The 21,799-nt window shown below is 44.0% G+C and overlaps 1 protein-coding gene across 2 annotated transcripts in view; it reads right to left on the bottom strand.

Moving 5' to 3' along the window:
- DEUP1 (deuterosome assembly protein 1) overlaps positions 1-20,537 on the bottom strand; it is a 95,001-nt gene extending 74,464 nt beyond the window's left edge. For both annotated transcript variants that reach the window (XM_075061741.1, XM_075061740.1), the window contains exons 1-2: positions 20,456-20,537; positions 15,833-15,902 (exon numbers count right to left, since the gene is read on the bottom strand). In XM_075061741.1, coding sequence (XP_074917842.1) covers positions 15,833-15,876 — 44 coding nt within the window. In that variant the 5' untranslated portion in view covers positions 15,877-15,902; positions 20,456-20,537. The remainder of the gene's footprint in view (positions 1-15,832; positions 15,903-20,455) is intronic.
- Positions 20,538-21,799: the final 1,262 nt, after the last annotated feature.

Here is a 21,799-nt window from a genome sequence, read left to right on the forward strand (position 1 = left end):
GCACACCGTACCATAGTAACTCTAGCTCAGGAACCAATCCATGCAACAAACCTCGATGCCAACTCTGCCCACATATCTACACCAGCGACACCATCACAGGACCTAACCAGATCAGCCACACCATCACTGGTTCATTCACCTGCACGTCCACCAATGTAATATACGCCATCATATGCCAGCAATGCCCCTCTGCTATGTACATCGGCCAAACTGGACAGTCACTACGGAAAAGGATAAATGGACACAAATCAGATATCAGGAATGGCAATATACAAAAACCTGTAGGAGAGCACTTCAACCTCCCTGGCCACACTATAGCAGACCTTAAGGTGGCCATCCTGCAGCAAAAAAACTTCAGGACCAGACTTCAAAGAGAAACTGCTGAGCTTCAGTTCATCTGCAAATTTGACACCATCAGCTCAGGATTAAACAAAGACTGTGAATGGCTTGCCAACTACAGAACCAGTTTCTCCTCCCTTGGTTTTCACACCTCAACTGCTAGAACAGGGCCTCATCCTCCCTGATTGAACTAACCTCGTTATCTCTAGCTTGCTTGCTAGCATATATATACCTGCCCCTGGAAATTTCCACTACATGCATCTGATGAAGTGGGTATTCACCCACGAAAGCTCATGCTCCAAAACGTCTGTTAGTCTATAAGGTGCCACAGGATTCTCTGCTGCTTTTACAGATCCAGACTAACACAGCTACCCCTCTGATATTTTAATATATAAACATTTTAATTAGAAAAGCTTGATATATTAACAGCAATATTTTTTGTTACAACATCAGACACTTAGATAAGTTTTAAAAACATCTTGTTTCAAGCAGGTTAATTTTTCACTGATATGATTAGCATCTCTGAATAGCATACAGACTGTGCTCTTCACATAGTGCAGTAGAAAGTGACAGACACTGGGCATATCTAGGAGCTGGTGGTGTAATTTCCAGCTTGGCTATACATACTTGCTCTAGCTCTGATTGAGATAGTGTGCTAAAAATAGAAGTATAGCTCTGGTGATGTGAGCAGCAGGTTGGGCTAGCCATCTGAGTACAATCACATCTGAAACACAGATACATACTTAAGCAGCTAGACCATCTTGCCACTTGCAACACTGTAGTGACACTACTATTTGTAGGGCGTTAGCTTGATCACAGCTGGAAATTACACCTCCTTCTCTGATGTAGACATATCCATTGTCTTCCCACTATCAAACTAAAGCAATCATTCAGATCCTGCAGTCCTAGTACAGAAATAACTTCCACCATGTCACCAATACAACAAAAGTATTTTAGAGGTCTTTGTGACCAGTTGTTTGACCAATGTGAAGGCCAAAATGTTGTTAAAACTAAGTCTAGTTAACAAGATTGCTAGTTATTGACTTTCCCAGTCTGACTGGTAAAAGAGCTCAAGCAACAAAGCATCTCCTATTAAATCAACAGTTTTACTTTCACTAAAAAGAGAAAAAAGCCCAGTCATGAGCAAATGTTCTTTTCAGGAGATGAAGAAACCTTTTTCCATTGTACTTGTGCTGTTCCTAAAAGCAGAGTTGCACAATATCTTCAGACACAAAGTAGTAAGGTTTCCAAACCTTTGAAGTTAAGTTTGAAATTCATCCTTTTCAACAGGACTCCTTTGACACTGTTGAATGACATTTTTACAATGTTATTTCCAGGTCATGACTCTTCATAAGCAGGAAGGCTATTTACTGTCGAGAGATCTGAACAGAGACTAACTAGCCCTGTATTTACATTCCTGAACTGGATATTAAAGGCGGTAAGAGGAAATGTAATCAGAAACTCAGTATTTGTTGCCTTCTCAATTAAAAGTAAGTCAGGATATTATCTCATTTTTTAAATTTATGTAAACATTTTCAATTATTATCCAAACATTAAATCAAATGTGTATTTGAGGACTACACCTCTTAACCATTTTTATAACTGTTTATTTAAGAAGGTTTACAATAATTGCTGTATAAATATTAGGAAGAAAACACTAATATTACAACACTGGGATTATATTTTTGTTTAGAGAAACATTATGCAATGATATAATAATGAACATGTCTCTATTTAGCAGGATGTTACCATATTACAAAGTGAGCCTCTTACCACCAGCCTGTCTTGTTTCTGGTGATTTTATTAAATTGAATGAAACGACTGACTACTCCTATTTATCAAACCAGGTGTCTCTATCAAACATTAATATTCCAAAAAAATTGGACAGGCATGGTAGTTTTTTGCAGGCGAATGTACACTGTCTGAGTATTGAATAAATAGTAATTAAGTATCTAAGCATCTGTTTGTCTTCTATTTTACTGGGGTATGTAACTGAAGGTTAATTTTTCCATAACATCCTCCCTTATTTTTTAGGACCACTCCTCTAATTTTGAACTGTGTTTCTTTTCTCAATGAGAGGCTATCAGTAGCCTGGAATCTAGTAGCACATTAGTGACTAATTCTTCATTTCTTTGAGTGAGACCATTTCTACCATGAAGCCCCAACGATTTTTAATATTTCATTACTAATCGCATCCCAATGCTCTCTAATGACTGGAAATGTCCATCATGAATATAATCTCCTTTTTCATCACAATTTCTCCAACATTTCCTCCGTTCAATGTCTCTTTCCATTGCAAGGTACCACTGAAACAGGATCTTAAATAAATTTTCTTTTATTGTACTACAAACTGAAGTTTATGGTCATCTTCTTTTCCAGGTCAAGGCCAGATCAGATTAATTTCAGTTAATTTGTCTATCCAAATCCTTTTCCTCTGGTGCATATATAACTATATTGCTTTGTTAGGAAAGATGTCAGGAGGTCAGACTAAATAATCTTGTGGTCTTTTCTGCCCTTAAATTCTATGACTCTATTCAAAGATTGATATAAATTAGTTAGATTTTTTCTTTCCTAATTGACCAGAAGCCATTATTGTGTCTATGAAAGTTAGCTTTCTGTATAAAATAACTTTTCTAGAAAATTGCGACACAAAGGCTGGGATAAGGTATTTAGGCTCCTAGCTTCCATTGCAGTTGTTCTCAACCTATGGCCTAATCAGCACACAGCTGCAACCCATGTGACATCCTCAGGGCCATGCAGGTAGGATATATATTAGAGAGCTGCATATGCAGTCCACAGTGGTAAACAGATTGAGAACCACTGTTCCATTGATTTCAAAGGCAGTTAGGAACCTAAATATCTTTGAGGATCTGAACCATAATGCCTAACTTGAAGGCACTGGTCCCATGGGAGAGTGGGACAGTTACAGATCAAGGCAGACAGAGACTGTCATAAACATCCTCCTTGTTTTAAGATCCAAGGAGTTTGGATCGGTGTGAAGCCTCTCAAGGCAACCCAGGGAGGGGAAAGTCTGGGGGGAAAAGGAGGGGGATGGTTAATTTCTCCTTGGTTTAAGACCCAAGGTCCCCCAGGGAAGGTTTTGGGGGAACAGAAAGTGTGCCAGACACTAAATTCTGGCTGGTGGCAGCGTACCAGATTTAAGCTACTAATTAAGCTTAAAAGTGTTCATGCAGGTCCCCACTTTTTCTACCCTAAAGTTCAAAGTGGGGGGAAAAACCTTGTGTCATAAACAGATAGCTAAGGGTTAATGTCTATTTCACCTGCAAAGGGGTAACCAAACACCTGACCAGAGGACCAATCAGGAAACAAGATTTTTCAAATCTCAAGGGAGGGAACTTCTGGGTGTGTGTCTTTCTCTCTCTGTTGCTCTCGGCTCTGAGAGTGAACTGTCTCTCTCCAAGCTTTCTAATCTTCTGTTTCCAAGTGTAAGTACAAAGGTAGAAGACAATAGGTTTTTATATTGTTTTTGTATTTACATGTGTGTAGTTTGCTGGAATGTTTTAAATTGTATTTCTTTTTGGATAAGGCTGTTTATTCATTTTTCTTTTAAGCAATTGACCCTGTATATTGTCAACCTTGATACAGAGACCAGTTTTATGTCTTTTTCTTTCTTTTTATATAAAGCTTTCTTTTTAAAACTTGTTGGATTTTCTTTTCTAGTTGAGGCTCAGGGGGATAGGAATCTCTGTGCCAGGGTTACGGTCTCTCTCAGGGAAAGACTGGGAGGGGGAAATCTCTTTGTGTCAGAGTTGCAAAGCTTACCTTTGCAGGGACTCTGACTGAGGGTGAAAGAAACTGGATCTCTCTGTTTTGCATTTCAAGGAATTGAAATAGGGTGATCGTCCAGGGCCATCCAGGGAGGGGAAGCCTGGGAGGAAATAAAGAGGAGACAAGGGGAGGGGGTTATTTCCCTTTGTTGTAGACTCAGGGCATCTGAGTCTTGGGGTCCCCCAGGGAAGGTTTTGGGGAGACCAGAGTGCGCCAGACACTGGAATCTGGCTGGTGGCAGCGCTATCAGATCTAAGCTGGTAATTAAGCTTGGAGGTTTCATGCTAGCATCTTATTTTCTGAATTCTAAGGTTCAGATCTGAGTAGGAAAGCTATGACACCTTGACAGAGACATTTCAGAACCAGTGGATATGAAAAGGGTATAGCTGATCTCTGACTTGCTTCTTGTATCAGGCAGGGCATCAACCGCCCAAAAATACAAATAGTAATCCACTGTAAACAAGGTAAATAAGTCCACTCCTGCTTTTCTTATGGTCAGGTGGGCAGCTCATGTGGTAAGTTTCATTCTGCAAGTGGTAATCACATAAACAACAGGTGTCACAGCCTTCTATCAAATGTATTCATTCCTGGCCAGTAAACATACGCTTGAGCCTGTCTAAGACAGCTGTCATGCCCAGCTGTGAGGCATATTTTTTTTATGATATCCCAATGCAATAAGGTGGGGACAATAGCTCTCTTCCTCAAAATATAATTATATCCTGCACACTCAGCTCATCTTTAATTTGAAAATATGGTTCTGCTCCTACCAGTAGTTAGCTTTTGTCTTCTGGCCACCCTGCTAGTATTGCTGTCTTGACTGCCTGTAATTGGATTTTTTTCATAATGTCTTTGATTTCCATCATCTTAACCTAGTAGATAGTGCAGCAAGTTAATGGATTTAATTTCCTGATTCCTCTTCCCCCAACTCCCTGGTGCTGGGAATATATGACCTGCTCAGGGTGTCAGCTAACACCAGTAATTGTTCTGGACAACATCTGATCTCCACCTGATAGTGCTGGAGGTGCATCAACATGAACTGCAATCTCTTTGGAGCACTAAGAATGGACTTTGCCATAACTGTCTCTAGGAATTTTGTGGTCTGATTGCACTATTAATGAGTGATCATAAGTGTGCTGATGGAATCACTTAACCCCAAATACAACAACCACAAACTCTTTTTCTATTTGGGCATACCCATGTTCAGTCTCTGACAGGGCTCTGTGGGCATAAGCGACTGGCTACTCCTGTAAAAGAGCTACACCCAAACCTTTCTCCAGTGCATTGTACTGGAGTGTCAGTGGCTCTTCTAGCATCTGTTATAATTTATTTCAGTATGTTAAATGCTTGCTGTTGGGAACTGCACACTCAGCATCCTGCCTTGTGAGTTGATGTATTGGTTCCACTGCTGCAGACAGGAAGGGAGAAAAACTGGACAGAAAATGTATCATTTCTACGAGCTGAACCCCTTTTATATTCACTGGCATAGGCATGCCTCTGACTGCTTTGATCTCGTTAGAATTTGCTTTCAGTTCCGTTGCTGTGAGCAGATGTCCCAAAATATATCATCTCACGCTCTCTGAGTTGCATTTTTCTGGCTGAATTTTATATTCTTGTCCTTGTATTGCTGCAGAAAAGCCTGGAGTTTTCTGTCATGGTCTTATTCAGCTCCTGTTTCGTTGCTCCTTTCACCTATACTGAGGATATCATCTGCAATTATTTTAACCCAGGCAGTCATTCCAAGGTCCCATCTAGAACGTGTTGGGTGCTAGGCTTATGCCCACCAGCATGCACAGCCATCTGTAGCATTAAATGGTGTTGCAAAGGTGTCAGCGTGTTGGACTTTTTATCCAGGCTTATGTGCCCAAACCCATTTCTCACATCATATACCATAACGATTCTGGCTTTGGAAAGTTCTGGCAAAATTTTATCAATTGTGGGCAATAGATAGTGGCATCTTTTCAATGCCTGGTTCACTGGCTTTGGGTCTCTGCAGATGTGCAATTTGCCAGTTGGCTTCTTTACCACCACCATGCTGCTTACCCAGGTTCTAGGAGCTTCTACAGGTTCTATGATACTTCTGCTCTGTAGACTTTTGAGCTCCTTCAGTACTGGATGGTACAGTGTCACTGCAATTTTCCTTTTGTGGTAAGCATACAGGTTCCACTGGGGGGGTCTACTTCCGGTCGCAGTTTCCTTTGAGGCACTCGTCGCCTTTGAAAGCATCCCCATATGCTTTTAAAATTGTCTTGATTGTCCATGGAACGCCCCCTTTTGCTTCTTGCACTGCAGCTATAAAATTCTGACACTAGATCCTGATCAGATCCATGGCTTCTATAGCTGTATACCCCAAGAGAGGTCTGGAGAGCTTATCATCCACCACCACCACAAACATCAGTTGATACCATCTGTTATTTTTCAGGTTAGTTACTATGAGGTCATATATTCCTATAGGCTACATCAGGGATCGGCAACCTTTGGTCCATGGCCCGCCAGGGTAAGCACCCTGGTAGGCTGGGCTGATTTGTTTACCTGCCGTGTCCACAGGTTCAGCTGATCACGGGCTCCCACTGGCCATGGTTCACCGCTCCAGGCCAGTGGGGGCAGCGGGAAGCAGCGGTCAGTACATCCCTCGGCCCACGCTACTTCCCGCAGCCCCATTGGCCTGGAGCGGCAAACCATGGCCAGTGGGAGACGCAATCAACTGAACCTGTGGATGCGGCAAGTGAACAAATCAGCCCGGCCCACTACGGGGCTTATCCTGGTGGGCTGCACACCAAAGATTGCCGATCCCTGGGCTACATTATGCTCCCACTGTACATTAGCAAACTGCACCTTCCCTTTGTAATGAGTGTCTTTGAGTCCAGTTTACATTGAGGAATCACACTGCAGGAAGCCGCACCATCTAGCTGAAATCACATAGGGCATTTCACTATTAACCAAGTTGCATGTACAGAAGTTGGTGTTGTCCTTTGTTTCCTTTGTGTCCCAGCAGCCTGAACCTGATATGCTCTTAGACTCATGTCATCATAGCTGTCCATTTCTCTCTTATACAAGTCTGACTGAATCTTTGAGACCTTCCTCTGCTCTTGCATACACTGACAAAATGGCTCAAATTGCCATATGCAATACTGTCCTAGCTCAGCGCACTGCTCCTTTACCCGCTCATGCTTTCTCCCAAAGTAAATGCATCTCACTATGGCTATGATAGTCTGGCCGCCTGCTCTCCTTTTCTGTTGTCTCATCTCATGTACTTCTTGGGGTATAGTGCCTCCTAGGGCTTTCATCCTGTCGTTTGTGGCTTCCAGTGCATGCCCCATATTTAAGCATCTAATATGGGATCATCTTCCCTGAGCAGCCGCTCCCACAGGTGGTGATCCCAACTGCCACAGTCCTGACTAAGGAAGTCTGTCTAGTCCCCATATATATGTAAAACAGTAGCATAGGGGTCTATCTCCACACCCCTTCAAACTGGTCTCTAGTGAAAAACCTGTGTTGCTCCACAGTTTCGTTTTGCTGTGGACAGCAACAGGTCTCCAGGGCTCCTAGGATTGCAGTGAGGCTGGAGGCAATGGTGAGCTTCAAAGTGGTGCAGATTTCTCTGCCTTGTTCCCCAATAAGGTAAAATAATAGTTTAACTTTCCTGCTGTTCTCATTCTCCTCCATGGCCAGGACTGCACATTGATTAGCTAGTATTTTTGATAAAATCTTTGTATCACGATTCAGCAGTGATATGGCCTATAAGAGATGCATAACAATAAGGTCTTTTCCAACTTTAGGGAGACCAATAGTAGCTTCTTTCATAGATTGTGGAAGTTCCTCGACAATTAAAGGTACCCCTCAATATAAATATCTTGAAAAATGTAGCTGAAAATCAATTAGGTCCTGGAGTTTTATCACTTTTTCTTCTTCTGTTACTTCTTTCTCTAAAGGTTCTTTATCAATTTTATACATCTTTAGCAAGCCTGCTGTATTTCTAGATAATTTTGAATACGTTCAGAGCTTGGAGTATCTGAAGTATATATGTCTTTATAAAAAGCAGCAAAAGTGACACATTTCATTAGGATGAACAACTATCTTTTGCTCATTGTTTTGCTACTGAATGCCTTTACAGTTCAAAGCCAATAACTTATCACTTTTATTTCCTTTTTTGTAAAACATCCGTATAATTAATGACTTTTTCAGTAGTCTGTCATCAACATATGCAATTCACCCCTAATATTAATGAATTATCTATTTACTTTTTTTGAAACTTTTTTTTCCACGAGGAAAATTTGGTGGGTGCTCTGCACCCAACGGCAGCTCCCCAACCTGCCCCTTTGCCTCAGCTCACCTCCGCCTCTGCTTCGCCTCTTCCCCTGAGCGCACCGTAAGCCCACTTTTCCCCATGGCTCCAAGCGCTTGCGCTGCAAAACAGCTGTTTTGTGGCAGCACGTGCAGGCAGGGAGAAGGGAAGAGGGGGAACGTGGCATGCACAGGGGAAAAGGTGGGACTGAGGCAGGGATTTGGGGAGGGGTTCAATAGGGGCAGGGAGGGGGCAGATTTGGGGTGCGGATTTTGGGGAAGGTGTTGGAATGGGGGCAGGGCAGGGGTGGAGTCAGGGCGGAGCCAGAGAGCATGAGTACCTGGAAAAGTTGGCACCTATGTGTTCTTATATGGTGCTGTGGGTACTGCCTAAGGAGTTCTAGACATCATTTGGGCCTCCTGTCTCCACAGTTTAAAGAGGTAGCTGATAAGAGTCAGCTGAGAGTCCCTGTTTTGTTCAGTGATCACTAGAGCTGAAGTCACTGATAACCAGGTCTGGGTGCTGAACCCTAGACCTGCTGTGGGACAGTGTTGAACTGAAAGTGACTGCACAGATTGCACTAGCAATGAGGTTCCCCACTATCTGCAGAAGTCATTGAGAGCTGGATTATGTGTTGGAACTTCAGAATGTTATGTTATGGTAGAAAAGCAGGTGGCAAAGTGAACCATGTAGCAGAGTGGCAGCGGCAGCAGAGTGAACAGCGGCAGTCGTGGGCAGCAATGGCAAAGGGAACGGCAGCAACTGTGAGGCAGTTGCAGCAGTGGCTGCAGCAGCAGAGGCATTGCTCAATACCTTCACCCTCCCTGGGGTGGGAGGTGAACCTCTGTGAATGCACCTCTGAACTCTGGGTCTCCACTAACCAAGGACAGCAACTGTAAGTGGATACAACAGGGGCGGGGGAAAGGTGTTAAGGGACATTTGTTTGTTGGGCTTTCACACTACAAAGTGAGAAATTGAAGCAAAGAACAATGCCCAACATACTGTGAGGTGGGTGTTTGCCTATCGTCACATGCTTTTGAATTATGGTTGTGTTTTTTTGCCAAATTAATGTTGGGTCCCCTTTCCCCTTTTAATCAAAGTTCATTTTGTTGTAAACAGGCTTAATGCTTGTGAGAGGGGAAGTATTACCCCTTAGAAGCACCCAGCACTGTTATTTCGTTTTCCCAGATTGCTTGGTGGGACCTTGAGCCAGTTCTATTTTGTGTTGTTAAGAGAAACCACTAGACTAGAACCTGGCCCTTGTTGTTGCCAATTTGCCCTGCTGTTGTTGTTGCCCTGGCAGAAGGGTTACAGATGTAAATGGTAGAATTACATATAATAATGCAGAAAAGGCAGAAGTATTCAATAAATATTTCTGTTCAGTATTTGGGTAAAGACTGATAATATAGTCTCACCATACGATGATGATAACACTCTGTTCCACTAGTATCTCAGGTGGATGTTAAACAACAGCTGCTAAAGTTAGACATTTTTGAATCCGCAAGCCCAGATAACATGCATCCAAGAGTTTTAAAAGAGCTGGCTGAGAAGCTAGACTGTTTTTATTGATTTTCAATAAGTCTTGGAACACTGGGTAAATTCCAATAGACTGGAAGAAAACTAATGTTGTGCCAACATTTAAATAGGATAAAGAGGTTGACCTAGGTAATTATTGGCCTGTCAGTCTGACATTGGTCCTATGCAAAATAATGGAGTAGCAGATAAAGGATTCAATTAATAAATAATTAAAGAAGGGTAACATAATTAATCAATGTTGGTTTATGGCAAATAGATCATGTCAAACTAAATTATTTTTTATGAGATTACATGTTTGGTTGATAGAAGTAATAGTGTTAATGTAATATACTCAGATTTCTGTAATGCATTTGACTGCACACATAAAATTTTGATTAAAATCTAGAATTATATATAATTAACATGGCACATATTAAATGGATTAAAATCTGGCTAACTGATAGGTCTCAAAATGTAACTATAAACAGCAAATCATCATGGAAAGAGTGTGCTTCTAGTGGGTGCCTCAAAGATTGGTTCTTGGCCCTATCATTTGTATTAATGACCTGGAAGAAAACATAAAATCATCACTGATAAAGTTTGTAGATGACACAAAAGTGGGGGAATAGTAAATAATGAAGAGGACAGGTCACTGATTCAGAGCAATCTGGATTACATGGTAAACTGAGTGCAAGCAAACAATGTGTGTTATGTTCACATCTAGGATCAAGGAATGTAAGCCATTACATACTTGATGGGGGGCTATATTCTGGGAAGCAGTGACTGAAAAAGATTTGGGGCTTATGGTGGATTATCAGCTGAACATGAGCTCTCAGTGTGATACTGTGGCCAACATGCTCTCACTCCCTTGATGAATAAACAGGGGAATCTCGAGCAGGAATATAGAGGTTATTTTACCTCTGTAATTGGCACTGCTGCAACTGCTGCTGGGAGTACTGTGACCACAATTCAAGAAGGATGTAGAGAAATTGGAGAGGGTTCAGAAAAGAGACAAATGATTAAATGATTAGAAAACCTGGTTTATAGTGACAGATTAAGTCTATTTAGCTTAACAAAGAGAAGGTTAAGGGGTGACTTGATTACAGTTTATAAGTAATTACATGGGGACAAATATTTACTAATGGGCTCTTCAGTTTAGTAGAGAAAGGTATAACAGGATCCAATGGCTGGCAGTTGAAGCTAAACCAATTCAGACTGAAAATAAGGTGTACATTTACAGTGAGCATGATTAACCACTGGAACAATTTACCAAGAGTCATGGTGGATTCTCCATCACTGACAAACATTTTAAATCGAGACTGGATATTTTTCAAAAATATGTGCTCTGGGATTATTTGGGGAAAGTTCTATGGCCTGTGTTATACAGGAGGAAAGAGTAGATGATCACTATTGTCCTTTCTGTCTTGAATCTATGAACCTATAATTGAGGCCCCCTTACTGAAAACTTCCTGCACCAACAGTCCCTGTACGATACAGCTATGGGCTGTTTAGATTCAGCACCTCAGCTGAACTCATATGTTGTGGCATCACATATAGCGAGAGGCTGTGAGGTAACCAGGGCACAACCCATTTAAATTGTGCAGTAAATTACGCATTGGTAAATTGATGTAATTTACTTGATGACAGAATGGAAGGATGGGGCTGCACCAGAAAAAGCAAATAGTGTGTGTGTGTGTGTGCAGGTTGTTTACTTTATTCTGCTTAAATCCCACCTTTCCACACTCTGTGTAATTTTTCATCAGCTTTCTGTACTAAATCTGCCAACAAAAATGCCAGCTTTGGATAGTGGTTTGTACTGTGGACAACTTTCCACTATGAATACCAATTCAGCTTTCCATATAAACCACAAAATATCTTTCAGACTGTAACAACTTTTGTTTACTACTGAACTGGGTCAGAATTAGATTAGCAAACTTTAAGTAGATCACCCTCTCTTTTGAATCCCTTCACTACTTCACTCTTCTCTAGCATATAAAACAAGCTTCTTGTCTTCACTTTCAAGTCTTTTAAGACCTATCCCTACCTTACCTATCATCTCTCATTCAGTATTAAAAGGTTAACTCCAACCTCAGATTGGTCCATGATGTCAGCCTCTATCATACACTTGTTAAATTTTCAAACAAGCACCCTCATCCTAGGGACAAGCTCCCAGTAAACATCTGCAAAACCAACTCATTATCCTCCTTCAAACTCTCCTTTGCCATGGAGTCTACAAAAACATTGTCAACAGTCAGGCTGCTCAGGTGCTGAGACCACAGCCTACCATGCTGACCATAATGTCTCGTTGTTTCTTTGTATCCCCCATCTGCCTGTATCAATCTGTGGTCTCTTGTCGTATGCTTAGACTATAAATTCTTTCGGGCAGGGATTATCTTTTTGATCTGTGTTTGTACAGCACCTAGCACAATGGGGACTTGCTCTATGACTGGGGATTCTAGGCACTATGATAATACATACAATGATAATAATTAATAACCTATTACCAATGACCACACCTCTCTCTTCTAATTCGATGATAGTTGATTCTATCCACTAGTCATGCCCCTCTTCAATCACCAATTCTGTTCATTCTCCTTCTCATCCAGGTTTCTAGACAGTTTGTATAATTTTCCTAATGTTTCCTAATAGACATAACAAGAACCTGTTTGTCCTTATTCTTTATAATAGTTAAAATTTTAATTTAGAAATGGAAATTAGAGCCTAAAACTTTGTAAAAATGCTGTGTCCGGAAAACCATTCTTTCCTTTTTGCCCTCTCTCCTCATTATACTTAGATTTTGCAGACATCTGGATCATTACCTACGATATTATGTATGTAAATGTGAACCAAAGCCTATGCACAACAACATAGGTTAAGGACAGTTTCATCTTAAATCATAAGTTCACTTGTCTTTAGATATTTAAATCAAATACTAGAATGTTAATGTATTTTTCCTTTATTATAGCTTTTAAAAAAGGAATAATGTAATCTGATTATTAATACAACAGTCCAGGGATCAGCAACTTTTGGCACGTGGCCTGTCAGGAAAATCTGCTGGTGGGCCGGGACGGTTTGTTTACCTGCAGCGTCCGCAGGTTTGGTCGATCGCAGCTCTTGCTGGCCATGGTTCGCCGTTCCAGGCCAATGGGGGCTGCAGGAAGCAGCCTGGGCCAACGAATGTGCTGGCCACTGCTTCCCACAGCTCTCACTGGCCTGGAACTGTGACCCATGGCCAATGGGAGCTGCGATTTGTCAAACCTGTGGACACTGCAGGTAAACAAACTGTTCCAGCCCGCCAGCGGATTTCCCTGACGGACTGTTTGCCAAAGGTTGCCGATCCCTGCAATAGTCCATCAGGATCTGCTACTAATAAGTTCTATTAAATTTAGACTTGGATGGATTAGATTTTTATGTGAAAATATCAGTAAACATTGATTTCACCATACATACACAAACTGATGAAAAAATATTTCCATCTATGATAATCTAAATTTCCAGATAGACAAAGTAAGAAAAATGTTCCTTGAAAATTTATTAGAGTTCTGATTTAAGGATATTTACACTGTATATTTTGACATTTGATGTTAACAATTCATGTTTCAATGGATTAACTTTTAACAGTTTAGGTTTAACTTTTTGAATCTCAAAGTCCACCATCATAAAACAATTACTGTCAGGTTCCTCTACAATTTCCCATAATTTGAAAATCTAAATTGATTAAAAAAGGCTTAAAATGCATAATTTTGTACAACTGTGAAAATTTAAATAGATACAAATCAAAACGTTTAAAAATAAACATCAGTATTATCTGTCAAAATTTAAAAAAAATCAAATTCTCCAAAACCTAATCGCATTAGGTCAGTTACTTAACAGTTACATTCCTTCCATCATCCATACACATACATGGATAGATAATCTGTGTATTTTGAGTGTTTGTAGCAGTAAAATAATCTTCATTATTTTGCTAACCCTTATACAGTTTGTCTTGCTAATGTTCAGGGAATATTCTTTTTTCCCTAGTACACTGTGCTAGTGTCAATAACTATGCATATTAAAATCCTTAAGAAAGAGCAGTATCTGCTTTTTAAGACAGCAATATTTTGGCTGATGGATTCTTTTTTATCGCCAAAGGAATTAATTTATAATATAGCTACAAAATTTGCAAACTTCCAACTTTTAAGTCAAAACTGCTTTTTATGTGAAGTGAATTACTGCAAAAATGTCTGAAATCTCAACCAAAGCCATTAAACCACCAGTTGATAAAATAAAGTAAAAAATTTGTCAGATTTATTAGTGAGGAGAGCAAATTTGATCTTTAAAGAATCCTTCCAATTAATTTTAAAATATAGTCTAAAAAAAATAAATTTTATTTAAGAAAAACAGTTAAGGTTGTTGTGTGACATCACCATACTTACCTATCAGATCATTTACAAAATCCAGGCACTTATAAGCAAAGAAAAATAATTCAAGACATATTAAACCATATATGTAACATAATACATTTTTAACGTATTCTATACAAAATATAAATAAGTTATTCTTAATAAGTGTAAACAAACACCTTTTTCAGTACAACACAATCTTTATTCTGACCCATGGTATTTTAATGTGTTATATTGATTTTTGTATAATTTTAAGGAAAACTTTTACTTTTAAAGTATTATCAATTATATTTATAAACAGAATATTTTTATAAAACAGTTATAATTACCTGAGATTAACAATGCTGTATATGTTGCTTTATAGGAAAACATATAACATTTTTTATTTATAAATTATGGGCCAAATCATCAATTTGTTGCCTAACCCATAATAAAGGGTGGTGCTTTGTTGTGCTGCTCCTGGAAAACCACAGTAAGTCACAATCTTTCTCTTAGTTTTTCTGCTGCTCAGGGAAGGGAATAAACTATCCAGGTCTCTGTACTGGTAGTATATTTTCCCTGATGTGTCAACTTAACTACACCATGTGTGGAATCAAGGTTCCACCCACGTGGGTGAGGGAAGGGACAGAGTGGTTCTGCAAAGCCTGCTTCCCTTGCATGCAAAAAGCAGAGGTATGTGGCACTAGTGGAAAAGAGCAAAAGGATCCCTTATGACCCCCCTGCTCCCTTCTAGCAGCGAGCAGGATGGGCCATAGTCTGGCTATATGTATATGGACTTGTATCTGAAGCTGATAAATGTCTCATTAATGTGTACATATATAGGGCCAGATTCTACCACCCTTATGTTAAGTAGTACAGTGCTTTGCAATAAGTCCCATTGATTTAAATGGTATTTGTGTCAGAAACTAAGAAAGAAGTTCACAATCTGACCCATGTTTATATTTCTTCTTTAGAAAGGTTGTGTATTGAGATTACAGTTGAAATAATTGTAGTTATTTTGTGTCAGAGTTAAGACTGTTCTGTTGTGATAAAAAGTGCATTTCTTAATACTGGATCAAAATAATGTGTTTACATTTACTATGTAGGCAACCTAAGATTAATTATATCTTTAACTTTTCATTTCTTTGCTCTTTAGAGCTTGGGTTTCGTAAATGATGTGATCGGTATCTATACTACTGTGGCTTACCAACTTTAACTGTTCTTTTAAAAACAATTTAAAGAAAATTCTTAGGGCTTCCAAAAATAACGCATATATCTTTCTTTTGTCCACATAAATTAAAATAGTTTTAAAAATTTAAATAAATGACTGACAAGGCATCAGATTATTAAAACCATGGAGTGAACTCTACTGCCCTACCTAATAGTGACTACTACTTGTCCATAATATACACAGAAAAAGCAATAAAGGGCATGGGAGAAGAATTATCTTAAAACTTTACTACCCCATGTTCTACATCTTTTAAAAAAACAACAAAAATTCAATTCCATAAGGGCTCCAACCCCCAAAACAGAAGTCAGTGCTTACCCAACCACAAATTCTTCCTGCAATACTTGCAATTTCTGCTCCATTTCCCCCTCTATATTGTTCTTTTAAACTGTCAAAAGCAAACAATGAAATAAAATAACTTAGACTTTTATGTGTATACTTATACAGACATTCACTACATGTGGAGTGTTTCAACTTTTCTTTAATTTTGTAACTTTTCAGCTGGAAATACCCCACGCACACTGAATTGTGGAGTAGCTCTGTGGAATATCTCATAGTGAGTATGGCACTGGGATCTGGAGTAACCCCAACTCTGTGACAGCAGCCGTTGGAGTTGATGCAACACTGGGGTTTAGAGGAGCCTTGGCTCTGTTGGGTGGTGGCTCTGAGGTAACTCTAGGGATAGAGCAGCCCCCGCTCCATGGTAGAGATGGTATGTCAGTTGGGTTTGGATCAACTCCAGCTGTGTGGTGGCAGCACAGGCTAGAGAGAAGCAACAAACCTGGGGTTTAGAGAAACTCCAGTCCTGTGGTGGCAATAGCTGGAGTGAGCGTGAAATTTGGGCTTGCCGCAGTCCTAGCTCTACAGCACTGAATTGCAAAAGTCCTGACACTAGGGTTCAGAGAAGGGCTGTCAAGCAATAAAAAATATTAATTGTGATTAATCGCACGATTAATTGCGCTGTTAAACAATAATAGAATACATTTTATTTAAATATTTTGGATGTCTTCCACATTTTCAAATATACTGATTTCAATTTCAACATAGAATACAAAGTGTACATTGCTCACTTTATTTTTTTAAATAAATATTTGCACTGTAAAAATAAAATTCACTTAATATAAGTACTGTAGTGCAATCTCTTTATCATGAAAGTTGAACTTACAAATGTAGAATTATGCACAAAAAAAACTGCATTCAGAAATAAAACAATGTAAAACTTTAGACCCTACAAGTCCACTCAGTCCTACTTCTTCTTCAGTCAATTGCTCAGACAAGCAAGTTTGTTTACATGTGCAGGAGACAATGCTGCCTGCTTCTTGTTTACATTGTCACCTGAAAGTTGGAACAGGCATCGCACTATTGTAGCCAGCAAGATATTTATATGCCAGATGCACTAAAGATTCGTATGTTCTTTCATGCTTCAACTACCATTTCAGAGGATATGATTCCATGCTGATGATAGGTTCTGCCCACTAACAATTCAAAGCAGTGCAGACCGACACATGTTCATTTTCATCATCTGAGTCAGACTGCCACCAGCAGAAGGTTGATTTTCTTTTTTGGTAGTTTGGATTCTGTAGTTTCTGCATTGGAGTGTTGATCTTTTAAGACTTCTGAAAGCATGCTCCATACCTTGTCCTTCTCAGATTTTGGAAGGCACTTCAGGTTCTTAAACCCTGAGTTGAATGCTAGACCTATCTTTAGAAATCTCACATTAGTACCTTTTTTGCATTTTGTCAAATCTGCCGTGAAAGTCTTAAAATGAACAACTTGCTAGGTCATCATCCGAGACTGCTATAACATGAAATACATAGCAGAATGCGGGTAAAATACAGAGCAGAACACATACTATTCTCACTCAGGGAGTTCAGTCACAAATTTAATTAATAGACTATTTTTTTAATGAGCATCATCAGCATGGAAGTATGTCCTCTGGAATAGTGGCTGAAGTGTGAATGAGCATATGAATGGGTAGCATATCTGGCATGTAAATACCTTGCAATGCTGGCTACAAAAGTGCCATGGGAACGTCTGTTCTCACTTTCAGGTGACATCATAAATAAGAAGCGGATAGCATTATTTCCTGAAAATTGTAAACAAATTCGTTTGTCTTAGCGATTGGCTGAACAAGAAGTAGGACTGAGTGGACTTGTAGGCTCTAAAGTTTTACATTGTTTTGTTTTTGATTATAGTTATGTAACCAAAAATATCTACGTTTGTAAGTTGCACTTTCATGATAAAGAGATTTCACTACAGCATTTGTATAAGGTGAATTGAAAAATACTATTTCTTTTATAATTTTTAAGTGCAAATATTTAATACATTTAAACTGGTATTCTATTGTTTAACAGTGTGATTAAAACGGATTAATCATGATTAATTATTTTAATCGCAATTAATTTTTTTTAGTTAATCGTGTGAGTTAACTGTGATTAATTGACAGCACTAGTTCAGAGCATACCTGGATTCACAGGACACTCAGGCACTTGGAGTGGGTCCAAAATCTGAATTCAGAGAAGCCCTGGATTCATGGTGGTGGCAGCAGCATGACAATAGGGTTTGGAATAGCCCCATCTTTGTGGAGTCAAGGACGAGACACAGCAAAAGTAACACTTGCGTGTGGAGTTGACCCAGCACCATGATAAAGGTGGATCAAAGAAGGAGTGAAAACAAGGTGTAGAGCAGGTCCAGTTGGAGTGAATGTGCCACTGGGGTGCAGAGCAGCCAATGTAGAGCATCACTGACTCTGTGGGACCAGGTACTAGTCAGAGTGAGGCTGATATTGGCATGGGGAGGGGGCAGGCCTAGCTCTGTGGGAACAGGAAACAGAGTGAAGCTAGCACTGGCATGGGGGGCAGAGTGAGGCTGACACTGGCATGGTGGCATCCCTGGCTCTGTGGGGGGTGGGACCAATCAGAGTGAGGCTGACATTTGAACAAGGTTGGGAGGGCAGCCCCAGCACTGCAAAGGCAGGCATCAGTCAGAGTGAGGCTGACACTGGCACAGGGACAGCCTAGGCTCTGTGGGGGCAGGGACCAATTGGGGTGAGGCTGACACTGGCACGGGGGAGTGCAGCCCTGGCTCTTTGGGGGCAGACTCAAGTCAGGGTGAGGCTGGCACTGGTGGTGGTGGGGCAGTCCTGGCTCTGTCGAGGCAGGGACCAGTCGGGGTGAGGCTGGCACTGGCATGGGGGCTGGTACCTGGCTCTGTGGGGGCAGAGACCAGTCGGGGTGTCGCTGACACTGGCATGGAGGCAGGTACCTGGCTCTGTGGGGTCAGGGACCAGTCGGGGTGAGGCTGCCACTGGCACGGGGGTGGGTACCTGGCTCTGTGGGGGCAGAGACCAGTCAGGGTGAGGCTGGCACTGGCACGGGGGCCGGTACCCAGCTCTGTGGAGGCAGGGACCAGTTGGGGTGAGGCTGGCAGTGGCACACGGGTAGGTACCCGGCTCTGTGGGGACAGGCTGACACTGGCATGCAGGAGGGCAGCCCTGGCTCTTTGGGAGCAGACACAAGTCAGGGTGAGGCTGGCACCAGTGGGGGGCAGCCTTGGCTCTGTGGGGGCAGGGACCAGTTGGGGTGAGGCTGGCACTGGCACGGGGGCTGGTACCTGGCTCTGTGAGGGCAGGAACCAGTCGGGGTGTCGCTGACACTGGCACGGGGGCAGGTACCTTGCTCTGTGGGGCCAGGGACCAGTCAGCGTGAGGCTGGCACTGGCATGGGGGTGAGTACCTGGCTCTGTGGGAGCAGGGACCAGTCAGGGTGAGGCTGGCACTGGCACGGGGGCTGGTACCCGGTTCTGTGGAGGCAGGGACCTGTCGGGGTGAGGCTGGCACTGGCACAGGGACAGCCTAGGCTCTGTGGGGGCAGGGACCAGTTGGGGTGAGGCTGACACGGGCACGGGGGCTGGTACCCAGCTCTGTGGGGGCAAGAACCAGTCGGGGTGAGGCTGGTAGTGGCACAGGGGTAGGTACCCAGCTCTGTGGGGGCAGGGACAAGTCGGGGTGAGGCTGGCACTGGCACAGGGGCCGGTACCTGGCTCTGTTGGGGTGAGGCTGGCACAGGGACAGCCTAGGCTCTGTGGGGGCAGAGACCAGTCAGGGTGTTGCTGACACTGGCATGGGGACAGATACCTGGCTCTGTGGGGGCAGGGACCAGTCGGGGTGTCGCTGACACTGGCACGTAAGCCGGTACCCGGGTCTGTGGGCGCAGGGACAAGTCGGGGTGTGGCTGGCACTGGCACAGGGCCAGGTACCCAGCTCTGTGGCGGCAGGGACCTATCAGGGTGTCATTGGCACTGACATGGGGGTTTGTACCTGGCTCTGTGGGGGCAGGGACCTGTCAGGGTGAGGCTGGCACCGAGGCAGGTACCCGGCTGTGTGGGGGCAGGGACCTCTCAGGGTGAGGCTGGCAGTGGCACGGGGTAGGTACTCGGATCTGTGGGGCAGGAACCAGTCGAGGTGAGGCTGGCACTGGCACGGGGGCCGGTACCCGGCTCTGTTGGGGTGAGGCTGGCACTGGCACAGGGACAGATTAGGCTCTGTGGGGGCAGGGACCAGTTGGGGTGAGGCTGACACTGGCACGGAGGACGGTACCCGGCTCTGTGGGGGAAGAGACCAGTCGGGGTGAGGCTGACACTGGCACGGGGGCAGGGACCCAGCTCTGTGGGGGCAGGGACCGGTCGGGGTGAGGCTGACACTGGCACAGGGGTAGGGACTCGGATCTGTGGGCGCAGGGACCAGCTGGGGTGAGGCTGGCTCGGGGGCAGGTACTCAGCTCTGTGGGAGGGGGCCCCTCGGAGTGAGGCTGGCACAGGGGCAGGTACCCAGCTCTGTGAGGCAGGGCCCCTCGGGGTGAGGCGGGCACGGGGGCAGGTACCCAGCTCTGTGGGGGCAGGAACCAGTCGGGGTGAGGCTGGCACTGGCACGGCGGTGGGTACCTGGCTCTGTGGCAGTGCCCGCTGCGGGGACGCTCACGCCGGGTGGGTGCTGGCGTTGGAGTCGCCTCCAGACCCCAGTGCTGCTGCTGCTGCTGCTGCTGAGCTTCCGAGGCAGCGCGCGATCGCCCGCCGCTCTCCTTGCGCCCCAGCGCGGACGGGCCAGTTACAGGCTCGGCTCCTCCGAGCGTGCGTTCGCCGGCCGCAGCGCAGTCCCAGATCCCCGGCACCCGCCACCCAGCCCCGCAGTCCCGCCCCGGCTGCCGCCTTCCCGCACCGCGCGGCGGTTACAGGACAGGCCCAGCGGCTTCTCCCGTTACCAGGGGAACGCGAAAGGCCAACGGGAGGAGGCGCGTTGTGGCGGGAGCGGACTGGGCGGGGCTGGGCAGGCCCTGGCTGAGGAAAGTTGCTGGGGCGGGACCGGGGAAAGGGTCAGGCTCAGGGTCTGAGACCAGCGGAGTTGCAGCAGGCGGGTCAGAGAGTGAGGGGACGGGGCGGTGAGGGGAGTGGAGGGGACAGAGCAGGGTGGGGATGGGACGGCGAGGGGAAGGGGCAGCGAATGGGCTGAGTGTGAGGGGATGGGGCAGGTAATGACAAGTGGGATGGGGAGGGGAGAGGGCTGAGTGTGAGGGGACAGGACAGGCAATGACAGGTGAGATGAGGAGGAGAGGGGCAGAGTGTGAGGGGATGGGGAAGGCAATGACAAGTGGGATGGGGAGGAGAGGGGCAGAGTGTGAGGGGATGGGGAAGGCAATGACAAGTGGGATGGGGAGGAGAGGGGCAGAGTGTGAGGGGACGGGGCAGGCAATGACAGGGGTGGGATGGGGAGGGGAGGGGGCAGGCAATAACAAGGTTGGGATGGGCAGCGAATGGGGCAGAGTGTGAGGGTTTTGGGGGAGGCAGGTGAGGGCGGGTGCAGGCTCTAGGGTGGGGATGGAGATGAGGAGTTCAGGGTTCAGGAAGGGGTTGTGGGTTGAAGCAGGGGGTTGGGGTGCAGGGGGGTGAGGGCTCCATCTAGGGGTGTGGGCTCTGGGGTGGGGTTGGGGATGAGGGGCCCAGGAGGGGGCTCCAAGCTGCGGGTGGGGCAAAGGAGCTCAGGGTGTGGGAGGGGGGTCTGGGCTTGAGCAGGGGACTGGAGTGTGGGAGGGGGTGAGGATTCCGTCTGAGGGTGTGGGCTCTGGAGTGGGGCCGGGGGTCAGGGCCGGCTCCAGGCACCAGCCGAGCAAGCTAGTGCCTGGGGCGGCAGATTCCGAGGGGTGGCATTCTGTCCAATACTTTTTCTTTTTTTTTTTGCGCTTCGCTGCTTCCGCTGCCCATACAGGTTTTTTTCTTTTTGGTTTGCTGCTA

This window comes from Chelonoidis abingdonii, chromosome 1 (genome assembly GCF_003597395.2).
Source record: "Chelonoidis abingdonii isolate Lonesome George chromosome 1, CheloAbing_2.0, whole genome shotgun sequence".
In the NCBI taxonomy this organism is placed as follows: domain Eukaryota; kingdom Metazoa; phylum Chordata; order Testudines; family Testudinidae; genus Chelonoidis; species Chelonoidis abingdonii.